The sequence below is a fragment of the Schistocerca piceifrons genome, chromosome 8, assembly GCF_021461385.2.
Source record: "Schistocerca piceifrons isolate TAMUIC-IGC-003096 chromosome 8, iqSchPice1.1, whole genome shotgun sequence".
Lineage (NCBI taxonomy): Eukaryota > Metazoa > Arthropoda > Insecta > Orthoptera > Acrididae > Schistocerca > Schistocerca piceifrons.
Genome location: NC_060145.1, coordinates 96,873,975 through 96,886,634, shown reverse-complemented (window position 1 = coordinate 96,886,634; position 12,660 = coordinate 96,873,975). Strand labels below are relative to the sequence as shown.

The 12,660-nt window shown below is 42.4% G+C and overlaps 1 protein-coding gene across 1 annotated transcript in view; it reads left to right on the top strand.

The window, feature by feature from the left end:
- LOC124712562 (BRCA1-associated protein) overlaps positions 1 to 12,660 on the top strand; it is a 140,415-nt gene that overhangs the window by 88,280 nt on the left and 39,475 nt on the right. Inside the window, 2 exon segments of the mRNA XM_047242876.1 lie at positions 1,401 to 1,544; positions 8,933 to 9,080. Coding sequence (XP_047098832.1) covers positions 1,401 to 1,544; positions 8,933 to 9,080 — 292 coding nt within the window.

The following is a 12,660-nucleotide window of genomic DNA, read 5'->3' as shown; positions in this document are numbered from 1 at the left end:
CATCCACTACATGTACACTTTCCAGCAGCCCCAAGGTTGAGACCCAGAAGTAGTTCCCTCAAGACAACTTCAGTCTTGGAAACAACAGCAGCTACAGCACAGAAACAATTGTGGTTCAATCAACTTCAGAATATCTCTGCGTGGCCCCTCTCTGTGGAAACCCTCCCACCTGGCCATGAATTAGATTGTGTGGAGGTCACTCAGCCATCATCGTTCTGAAGTTAGAAGACCCATGAGTAACCACTGGAAAAGGCATTTCCCTATGGATACCGCCAACTATGATTGTGGGAACCACAAACCTTGGAGCACCTATTGGGCAGTCAACAATGCCCTGTCTTCTGCTTGCAACATCGGGTGCAGTTGTTGCAAGATTCTTATCAAGAGCACTGTAGCTTGATAATTGTTTGTGACGGTAATTACCAGGTATTGTATTTTTCCTACTAGAATAAATAAATAAATAGGGGAGGTTTCATGAATTGGAGCAAAAGATTGTTCAGTACGTGTCTGAGAAGTGCAATTAAAGCTTTGTATTACTCAGTAAATTATCTAAGTTAAGACACAGGAGATAAAGTGGAATTTTCCAAGTGCATGTGTTGCAGAATTCAAAGAAAAGCTGATGGGCGATGATGATTAGGGGTGGAGCTTGTGTAACAACACAGAACAACACTAGTTCAGCAATTTCCCGTGGCTTTTGATGAAAACCTACTTCCCTATGAGCATCATATAATCTATCTGAGAAAACGCCACAACTGTTTACGATAGATAGTGTTAACTTTTTCAGGCAGATCTTTAGATACTTTATAACAATATAACCATTTGTATAATATCAGGTTACTTTCCATTCGGAAAGTGGGTGCACTCAGTGACTGTTATGTGGCTTATAAATTACAGATTGCAGCAATCAGTCATCCTTTTTTTAGATTTTATTACGCAAATCCAGATTTTGGCTAGTGGCTAGCCATGCTCAGTGCACTATTTTCTATTCTCAATGCATGTAAGTCCCCGTTTGTTTGGGCATCAGCACATTTCTTTGAATACTCATATAATCTATCTAAGAAAATGCCACAACTGTTTACGATATTCAAAGAAATATGACTGACGCCCGGACAACAAGGACTTACACGCATCGAGAATACAAAATAGTGCATTGAGAATGATTAGCCACTAGCCGAAATCTGGATTTGCGTAATAAAATCTAAAAAAGGATGACTGATTGCTGCACTCCATAATTTATAAATTTGTATAATATGTTAGTAACAATTTCTGAAGGAACCTCATAAAAAAGCGGTCACATTATATTCAGAGTCATCTTAGTGTCTGGTAAAGAGGGTATGTATATATTTCCACTCATTCAAAAGTATTTTGATTATCATTACATTATTTACGTCTTATGGTTTCAGTTGCCCCGTGTGTCGGTATGTGCAGACACCAGAATTAGTGGCTGACAACCGTTGCCTCGAGTGCCGGTCAGCAGATTCATTGTGGATATGCCTTATATGTGGGCATGTGGGGTGTGGAAGATACGTTCAGGGTCACGCATTTGAGTAAGTAATTTTATGTAGTGTTATAAGTAGCATAGAGACATTCACATTTTAAATATAAAGCTAACAAAGTAGGCGTGTCAAAAAACTGCGAGATTCTGTCATGCTTATATAAGTGTAAAAATTTGAATTTTAAATGCGTTATTATTCTTGAATAATTAGTAAATGTTCATTGGCCCCTCTTCTAGACCTTTATACCTTCTTTTTGTTGCTATGTTTCTTTTCTCCTATTCTTCACTTCTCACACTTTTTTAAGAAGGAAATGAAAGCTTAAGTTTAAATTCTTCTCATCATTTACCTCTTCCACCTTCTGTTTCTCCTGATACTAATTGCTGCTATCTACTGTTTCATCACCTACTATTCCATTTTTGTCCAGCAGCGAGGATTTTGTTACATCATCAACAAAACAAAAACTTGAAAGATGATATTGGAGAGTGTTTCCTGTACTCCCAACTAGTCTTTTTTCTCATGATCATTGGCAATGACTTTTACTCCTCCAGAAGTCTATGACAGAAAAATATTTCCAGTCAGCCTTGTACACTAAAATAAATTTCTTGGACATTCACCTCCAGAAACTCTGACCTTATGAAAATAGCTTTCAGTGATGTGAGGTTTAACAGCATCCATAGTTGCAGAAAGTTTGTAATTGTTTGACCAGTAAGATGTAGTTTGCTGATCATATTGAGAGGAAGAATCAAGTTGTGTGTTTTACAGTGAAATGTTGTTCAGCTGATCAGCAGTATTGGATAAACAGCCCAATCGTGCAGTTCTCTTAGACTATTTTGTGAGCAAAATCTGTCAGTCATGTCTACAGAAATTATACACTTTTTAGCTGGAATCATTTCTGTTTAATGTATTTGCACAGCTGTTTATGCACAGGTTTGAAATGAGAGATAGCCGCTTTAACTAATGATGAGCAATTTCAGTGTCTCCATTCCCAATTTGCCCGACTTCCCAAGACTTGTCAGGCATGTGTTTGAAAAATAGTATAACTTCACCTGCATTCAGTGTGTCACAGTTTTATATCATGCTGTCAGCCCTGCTAGGACACAATTTCTCCAAGTCTAATGTTACCCGTGTTCACCATTTCAGCCCCATCGCTGACTTTTTGACAAATGATTCCAGCATGTGCCTTAAACACTGGGAGACATCCTGGAGGCATAGTATAATTTTGTGCTGTGACATTGTTCACAATTTTGGAAGCCTTTCCTCCCACTTCAATACACTTCGAGTAACGGGAGCAGCCGTAGCGGTATTAAGACTTCTTACAACCCAGCTCATCTTCCAGATTTCACTTTTTTGCACTCAAGTGCTGCCTCAGGATATCCTCTGCTTCGCAATTCCTCAGCATCTGAAAATGGTTTCTTTTGCTTTTGTGCATCCACTTTGGAAATCCCTAAACACTCTACTTAGCATAAATGAAAACATTGTCCCCTCTAACACTTTCCCTTGTGATACTGCTGAGTCACGTGTTATGTGAGCACCCTGGAGCTTGTTGTGTGCTGCCAGTTGGCAGCTCATCTGATTCAGGAGAGGAATACATTTGAAAGGAAATTCTTTACTTATCCTGCAGTTTTTGTGGGTCTGAAGTGGAGGAACATTTTACCTGCAAAAGGGCTATAAATGGGAGCATCTTAATGATGTAGTGTAGAAGAACATAATTACTTATCTGATCTCTTCACCTTTTCCAAATTGTAACAAATCATTGTGCTCTACTTCTAAAATATTTGTTCTACCATGTATTATTCTAGCTAGCAATTTAGATGCATGCAGGTTCAGATTGGTGGTGCAATACTTCTCATTTTTATTTCATTGTACCCACTTTCTCCTATAATTCTAACTTTATTACTCTGTAGTATTGTCCCATTTAAATCTTCCAAGACTGTGAGACTGTCATCCTCTTTCATATATTGTCTGTTTCTTTGTCATCATCCCTGCGCTCGTAACAGTTCACCACATTATTCTGCGCGATGATATGCTGTCTCCTGTTATTCCCTTCAGTGATGCTGCTTCTGCACTTCACATATTATTTTATAAATCCGAACTTCAGCATGTTGGTTTCACATCTGCCGTGTCGTAGCAGCTTTTTTTCTCGTGCTGTGGTGGCAAAACATGTCCTGTTTTTTGTTATATATTGCGGTGACTAGTCGTAGCTGTTCTCTGGAAAATACATTGCCGTGATTGTCTTCACAGCCGCATTTATGTTGATGAGAAGCACTGCTGTGCAGCGCAAATGCAGATGTATATTAAAATGTTCCTTCATTATTTTAATTTCCACAATAATTCAGTACTGCTGGCCAGTGCTGGATAGTTTTAATTGCATATTGTTTTGGTGCTGTAGCTCACCTTCACCACATGATTCACAGTGTCACTGTTTATGCAATAGTTTGTGTACTGTCACTCATTAGGACAGCCTTCCCCCTATTGCTCCCTGCCGCCATTGGATTAGCAGCTGCAGCAGCAAGTCGTATACTCCTAGCTCACTCATTTGTTACATAGTTTAATTCTTAATTTCTTTGCGTGTTTTTGGTACTTGCATTGTGTAATTCATAAATTTCGGGCGTATTATAGTATTTGAGAGTTGTAGCATCGCGTTTTAGTACCTGAATAGTGTAAATTCGCGTAGTCGTTTGTCTACTGTTTTGTTTTGAACGGCCATTGTCGGTTGGTCGCAGTTAGTGTGCTCCCTGCCGCCGTTGGATAAGCAGCTGCAGCAGCAAGTCGTATACTCCTAGCTCACTCATTTGTTACATAGTTTAATTCTTAATTTCTTTGCGTGTTTTTGGTACTTGCATTGTTTAATTCATAAATTTCGAGCGTATTATAGTATTTGAGAGTTGTAGCATCGCGTTTTAGTACCTGAATAGTGTAAATTCGCGTAGTCGTTTGTCTACTGTTTTGTTTTGAACGGCCAGTGTCGGTTGGTCGCAGTCAGTGTGCTCCCTGCCGCCGTTGGATAAGCAGCTGAGCAGCAAGTCGTATACTCCTAGCTCACTCATTTGTTACATAGTTTAACTCTTAATTTCTTTGCGTGTTTTTGGTCCTTGCATTGTTTAATTCATAAATTTCGGGCGTATTATAGTATTTGAGAGTGTAGCATCGTGTTTTAGTACCTGAATAGTGTAATTTCGCTTAGTCTCCTTCCGCCGCCAAGCAGTGTCAGCAGTGCGCAAGTAGCAGCATTACTGCATTTACTAGGCAATCTTGTATTTTAATAACCGTTTAAATTTTGTCGATTTGTTTGCGCTCTCTGTAGATTAGTTCAGACGTTCTTAGCAAAACAGTTTTTAGCATGGATAGGGACTGCAACTGCTGTGTTCGGATGCAGGCTGAGTTGGCATCCCTTCGCTCCCAGCTTCAGGCAGTGTTGGCTTCGGTCACACAGCTTGAGGCTGTTGCCAATGGGCATCACTGTGGGGGTCGGGATGGGGGTTTGTCGGGGACGGCCAGCTCGTCCCACGCATCCCCTGATCGGACTACGACTGTGGTTGCCCGGGATACTGCCCGCATTGAGGCTGATCCCTCACCTGTGGTAGAGTGGGAGGTCGTTTCAAGGTGTGGCAGGGGGCGAAAGACATTCCGGAGGGCTGAACGGAAAGCCTCTCCAGTTTGTCTGACGAACCGGTTTCAGGCTCTGTCTCAGGCTGATACTGATCTTCGGCCTGACATGGCTGCTTGTCCTGTTCCAGAGGTTGCCCCTCAGTCTGCAAGATCCGGGCAGTCGCAGAGGGTGGGCTTACTGGTAGTTGGGAGCTCCAACGTCAGGCGCGTAATGGGGCCCCTTAGGGAAATGGCAGCAAGAGAGGGGAAGAAAACCAATGTGCACTCCGTGTGCATACCGGGGGGAGTCATTCCAGATGTGGAAAGGGTCCTTCCGGATGCCATGAAGGGTACAGGGTGCACCCATCTGCAGGTGGTCGCTCATGTCGGCACCAATGATGTGTGTCGCTATGGATCGGAGGAAATCCTCTCTGGCTTCCGGCGGCTATCTGATTTGGTGAAGACTGCCAGTCTCGCTAGCGGGATGAAAGCAGAGCTTACCATCTGCAGCATCGTCGACAGGACTGACTGCGGACCTTTGGTACAGAGCCGAGTGGAGGGTCTGAATCAGAGGCTGAGACGGTTCTGCGACCGTGTGGGCTGCAGATTCCTTGACTTGCGCCATAGGGTGGTGGGGTTTCGGGTTCCGCTGGATAGGTCAGGAGTCCACTACACGCAACAAGCGGCTACACGGGTAGCATAGGTTGTGTGGCGTGGGCTGGGCGGTTTTTTAGGTTAGATGGCCTTGGGCAAGTACAGAAAGGGCAACAGCCTCAACGGGTGCGGGGCAAAGTCAGGACATGCGGGGACCAAGCAGCAATCGGTATTGTAATTGTCAAATGTCGAAGCTGCGTTGGTAAAGTACCGGAACTTCAAGCGCTGATAGAAAGCACCGGAGCTGAAATCGTTATAGGTACAGAAAGCTGGCTTAAGCCAGAGATAAATTCTGCCGAAATTTTTACAAAGGTACACACGGTGTTTAGAAAGGATAGATTGCATGCAACCGGTGGTGGAGTGTTCATCGCTGTTAGTAGTAGTTTATCCTGTAGTGAAGTAGAAGTGGATAGTTCCTGTGAATTATTATGGGTGGAGGTTACACTAAACAACCGAACTAGGTTAATAATTGGCTCCTTTTACCGACCTCCCGACTCAGCAGCATTAGTGGCAGAACAACTGAGAGAAAATTAGAGAAAATTTGGAATACATTTCACATAAATTTTCTCAGCATGTTATAGTCTTAGGTGGAGATTTCAATTTACCAGATATAGACTGGGACACTCAGATGTTTAGGACGGGTGGTAGGGACAGAGCATCGAGTGACATTATACTGAGTGCACTATCCGAAAATTACCTCGAGCAATTAAACAGAGAACCGACTCGTGGAGATAACATCTTGGACCTACTGATAACAAACAGACCCGAACTTTTCGAATCTGTATGTACAGAACAGGGAATCAGTGATCATAAGGCCGTTGCAGCATCCCTGAATATGGAAGTTAATAGGAATATAAAAAAAGGGAGGAAGGTTTATCTGTTTAGCAAGAGTAATAGAAGGCAGATTTCAGACTACCTAACAGATCAAAACGAAAATTTCTGTTCCGACACTGACAATGTTGAGTGTTTATGGAAAAAGTTCAAGGCAATCGTAAAATGCGTTTTAGACAGGTACGTGCCGAGTAAAACTGTGAGGGACGGGAAAAACCCACCGTGGTACAACAACAAAGTTAGGAAACTACTGCGAAAGCAAAGAGAGCTCCACTCCAAGTTTAAACGCAGCCAAAACCTCTCAGACAAACTGAAGCTAAACGATGTCAAAGTTAGCGTAAGGAGGGCTATGCGTGAAGCGTTCATTGAATTCGAAAGTAAAATTCTATGTACCGACTTGACAGAAAGTCCTAGGAAGTTCTGGTCTTACGTTAAATCAGTAAGTGGATCGAAACAGCATATCCAGACACTACGGGATGACGATGGCATTGAAACAGAGGATGACACGCGTAAAGCTGAAATACTAAACACCTTTTTCCAAAGCTGTTTCACAGAGGAAGACCGCACTGCAGTTCCTTCTCTAAATCCTCGCACAAACGAAAAAATGGCTGACATCGAAATAAGTGTCCAAGGAATAGAAAAGCAACTGGAATCACTCATTAGAGGAAAGTCCACTGGACCTGACGGGATACCAATTCGATTCTACACAGAGTACGTGAAAGAACTTGCCCCCTTCTAACAGCCGTGTACCGCAAGTCTCTAGAGGAACGGAGGGTTCCAAATGATTGGAAAAGAGCACAGATAGTCCCAGTCTTCAAGAAGGGTCGTCGAGCAGATGCGCAAAACTATAGACCTATATCTCTTACGTCGATCTCTTGTAGAATTTTAGAACATGTTTTTTGCTCGCGTATCATGTCATTTCTGGAAACCCAGAATCTACTATGTAGGAATCAACATGGATTCCGGAAACAGCGATCGTGTGAGACCCAACTCGCCTTATTTGTTCATGAGACCCAGAAAATATTAGATACAGGCTCCCAGGTGGATGCTATTTTTCTTGACTTCCGGAAGGCGTTCGATACAGTTCCGCACTGTCGCCTGATAAACAAAGTAAGAGCCTACGGAATATCAGACCAGCTATGTGGCTGGATTGAAGAGTTTTTAGCAAACAGAACACAGCATGTTGTTATCAATGGAGAGACGTCTACAGACGTTAAAGTAACCTCTGGCGTCCCACAGGGGAGTGTTATGGGACCATTGCTTTTCACAATATATATAAATGACTTAGTAGATAGTGTCGGAAGTTCCATGCGGCTTTTCGCGGATGATGCTGTAGTATACAGAGAAGTTGCTGCATTAGAAAATTGTAGCGAAATACAGGAAGATCTGCAGCGGATAGGCACTTGGTGCAGGGAGTGGCAACTGACCCTTAACATAGACAAATGTAATGTATTGCGAATACATAGAAAGAAGGATCCTTTATTGTATGATTATATGATAGCGGAACAAACACTGGTAGCAGTTACTTCTGTAAAATATCTGGGAGTATGCGTACAGAACGATTTGAAGTGGAATGATCATATAAAACTAATTGTTGGTAAGGCAGGTACCAGGTTGAGATTCATTGGGAGAGTGCTTAGAAAATGTAGTCCATCAACAAAGGAGGTGGCTTACAAAACACTCGTTCGACCTATACTTGAGTATTGCTCATCAGTGTGGGATCCGTACCAGGTCGGGTTGACGGAGGAGATAGAGAAGATCCAAAGAAGAGCGGCGCGTTTCGTCACTGGGTTATTTGGTAACCGTGATAGCGTTACGGAGATGTTTAATAAACTCAAGTGGCAGACTCTGCAAGAGAGGCGCTCTGCATCGCGGTGTAGCTTGCTCGCCAGGTTTCGAGAGGGTGCGTTTCTGGATGAGGTATCGAATATATTGCTTCCCCCTACTTATACTTCCCGAGGAGATCACGAATGTAAAATTAGAGAGATTAGAGCGCGCACGGAGGCTTTCAGACAGTCGTTCTTCCCGCGAACCATACGCGACTGGAACAGGAAAGTGAGGTAATGACAGTGGCACGTAAAGTGCCCTCCGCCACACACCGTTGGGTGGCTTGCGGAGTATCAATGTAGATGTAGATGTAGTGTCTCTATCTCCCTTGTCATAGACAAACTCAACCACAGGACTGGTTGGCATAGTCTATTCAGTAATTTTTTGTATTTATGAAAATATAAAGACATTTTAATTTGCTTACAACTATTCTACTCTTAATAGAAGAGCCTGGATATGAAGCTGCTTTGAATTGTCTTCATCTCTGCATGACTGATTTGTATAATTTTGCTTAGCATTATGTCTTTCTTCTTTTGTAGGCATTATCAGCAAACTCAGCACTGCTATGCAATGCAACTGGGGAACAATCGTGTTTGGGATTATGTAGGAGACAATTTTGTTCATCGTTTACTGCAGAATAAGGGAGATGGAAAATTAGTTGAGGGCACGTCTCCCGACAAGGAAGAGGTAAGTGCACATTTCTGGAAGAATTGTACTTTTTCCGTAACAGTGTGTTAAGCTATAATGGTTGTTGGTATCTTGCATATTTTCAAGTGCTAATGTACCATTCTTGTTGCTCGTTTGCTTTATGGGTTAACAATTAACAAGATTTCCTTTTCTTACAGTTCTACAGCTTTTACAGAGTATTTTCTTTTTTCTTGTAACCAGAAAATCAAGCAGTTTTGCAGCTTATAGGCAATCTACAAGACCTACAAGTAAGACTTTGTCACAATAATGCAAATAGTACAATATTTAGATTTGTTTTCTGCTGTGCATTTAAGTTAAAAATTCTGCCTTTGCAAAGATATTGATTATTGATGCAATACTTTTTTGACATGATGTTCTTCAACTGCATAAATCTGGCAGTGGCGGATGTTGTACCTCTATTCCATAAATTTTTCAGTGGGAAGTTGGATGGATAACTGCTTTTACATGGTTGAGGCAAGAAGTTATCAGCTTGGCACAGAGAAATTTTGTTCTTGTATTGTTGGCATATGCAGTCCAATAACGTAAGTTAGGTGTTGGCTTTATCTGTGGAATAGTTTTGTTTTTATAACTTTGGTTGATGACTGTTAGTAAAGAAAAAATTAAGAAACGAGCTACAGAATTCAACAATGCTGTACGCCTCGGAAGGTGAGCATGAAGCATGAAGAAAATGCTTCAAAGTATATATAATCGCTGATGCTGACTGTGCTGTGGATTCTACATGAAAAACAAGCTCTCTGATCCGGCCAAGCGGAACTCGCAAAGATGAGCAGCTGACTTGACACCTCCTGCCCAGTGGTGCCATTTGGGTGCGGTGTGGAGGGGCTTGGAGTTAGCTCATTATTGTAACTCGTACAAAAAGAGTTGTGTAAAATAAACTGACACGAAAAGAAACTGCACAAAAACTTGGTGTATTGGTTTTACCCAAGACATGATCTTTCACTGACAAACATAGAGCTTGACAAAGCATAGCAACCACAAAATTGAATGACACATGAAGATTTGTGCCAGGGGTGATTGAAGTGTTGCAGCACTCAGCACAATGGACTTGCATTCAGGAGAACAGCTATTCAAGTTCCTGCTTGGTCTTCAAGATGTAGGTTTTCTGTTTCCTGAAGTTGATTAGGATAAATGCTGCGATGGTTCCTTGCAAAAGGATACCCGAGTCGACATTTAACACAGTGCTCTTCATTGTGTCCCACAGACACCTTCCCCAGTCTGCGCTAGAGGGAATTTATTGATTCCACATTCCTATGCAGTTCCCTTGCCACCTCACCCTCTAAGCCATTAGCCACCCTTCCCTCCAGTCATCCCTTCTCCTCACCGAGCGAGGTGGCGCAGTGGTTAGCACACTGGACTCGCATTCGGGAGGACGACGGTTCAATCCCATCTCTGGCCATTCTGATTTAGGTTTTCCGTGATTTCCCTAAATCGTTTCAGGCAAATGCCAGGATGGTTCCTTTGAAAGGGCACGGCCGATTTCCTTCCCAATCCTTCCCTAACCCGAGCTTGCGCTCCGTCTCTAATGACCTCGTTGTCGACGGGACGTTAAACACTAACCACCAACCATCCCTTCTCCTCCCCACCTCCTTGCTCCTCTCACTCACTCCATTCAACACAATCCGTCCCCTGTTTCAGACTGGCGTGATGGGATGATGTAGTTTTTCTTCATTTGTGTGTGTGTGTGTGTGTGTGTGTGTGTGTGTGTGTGTGTGTGTGTGTGTCATTTCTTTAGTTAACTTTGAGAAGGACATTGTCCAAAAGTTTAGCAACATTTTCAGTCTTGTGCATGTGCTTGTCAACTGTTCAATGTCTCAACTATATGCTCCTTCCAGTACAAGAACCAATTAAGATGTATATCAGCAAGGTCACTGTAGTATGCAGCAAAATTTACAGAGTTCTTATTTTGTGTTCATATGTGTACAGAATTGAGATTTGAGAAGATGAAAAGTTGACCTGAATAACTCTACTCCATACTGCTAAGTTGCCAAGAACATTAAATGTGACTGAAGTGGAGCATCAGCTGATAAACTTACATTAAGACTGATAGTGAATGTGGTGGTTAGGAAAGTTTAAAAAGTCACATTGCATTTAAAGCTGAGCTCTAGCTTCGATGTTATTAGGATTGGGAGGGGTATTACTGGGATTGGGAGGGAAATTGGCCATACCATTTTCTAAGGAACATTACTGACATTTGTCTTAAACAATTTAGGGAAACCACAAGAAACATAAGTCTGGATCATTAGATGGGACTTGAACCCTGTTCCTCCAGAATGTGAATCCATTTAATTAACCATTGCATATGAGGCAAAATAACCATTTTGCTGTTGTATATGTGAATGTTGGGCTTCGTAAGGTTCCCTTTCTGTGCAGCAACCATGGAATATAAAATTATAAAGAATGTAGCAACCAGTTGCAGAAACATAATTTATTTATCGTGTTGCAAATCGATTTTGACTGATATCAGTCATCATCGGTGCATTTTTCCAACCGATACATGCCATAAGTAGAAGTACTGTCCTTGGCAGATTTCTTTCATTATAGAAATCTGCCAAGGACAGTAATTCTACTTATGGCATGTATCATTGTCAAAAACAACCGAATCAATCCTATCACACTTGGGCTGCTGAACTTCACAGCCTCAGTAGAAAGTGTCAGTTTGTTACTGAAGTTCATAAAGAATCCTACGCCGATTCCATGGTACGGGATGCTGTTATCCGTTCGGCGCCCGACAAAGAAGTTAGGCAATGTGCCCTTCAGTTGGCAAATCCGACTCTTGATGAAGTCCTATCCATTCGCTCAGTCTTTTGAAGTTTCTCGTGCCGCTGGAGCGCAAATAGAGGCATGGGGCGACGTCAGGGAAATACAACCTCTGTGTAATGTTGACGAAGCGTGTGGCGTGTCCCCGGTAGCCAATGTGGCCGCAGTACGCTCCCAAGCGCAGCCTCGGCCTAACTGTAAACCAACCTAAGAAACTGCAGCAAAACCCATGGCAACTTCCTTCATGTCCACGGTGTTTTACGAAACATTCACGAGAAGATTGTTTGCAACGTTGGGCCGTGTGTCACAAATGCAAAAAATGGGTCATGTGTCATCCGTTTGCAAATCCGACTGCATACATGATGTTCATGGACATGACACTGATTCTGATTGTGTGTTGTCTGTCAATTGTACTTCTTCCCTTTCAGGGAAGTTATTCCTCACTGTCCAAATACTTGGTCAAGATGTTCGCATGCAGGTGGATACTGGTTCTGCTGCCACTATCATCAATTCTCGGATGTATCTGCAGTTGGGTTCTCCAATCCTGTCACCTGTCACTGGGCAATTACGGACTTACAATAAGCAGAAGATTTCTCTCTTGGGACAATTTGATGCTGAGGTATCTTACAAATCTGTCATTCACACTGTTCCCATATTTGTGGTCGACCATAGTAACGCGGAGAATCTTTTTGGTTTCGGTGCCTTTTGGGTTCTCCATAGATGACTCTGTCAATATCGTCTCTGATGCCATTCCTTATGCTCAATTGGATTCCTTGTCAACGACATTTTCGTCCCTTTTTTC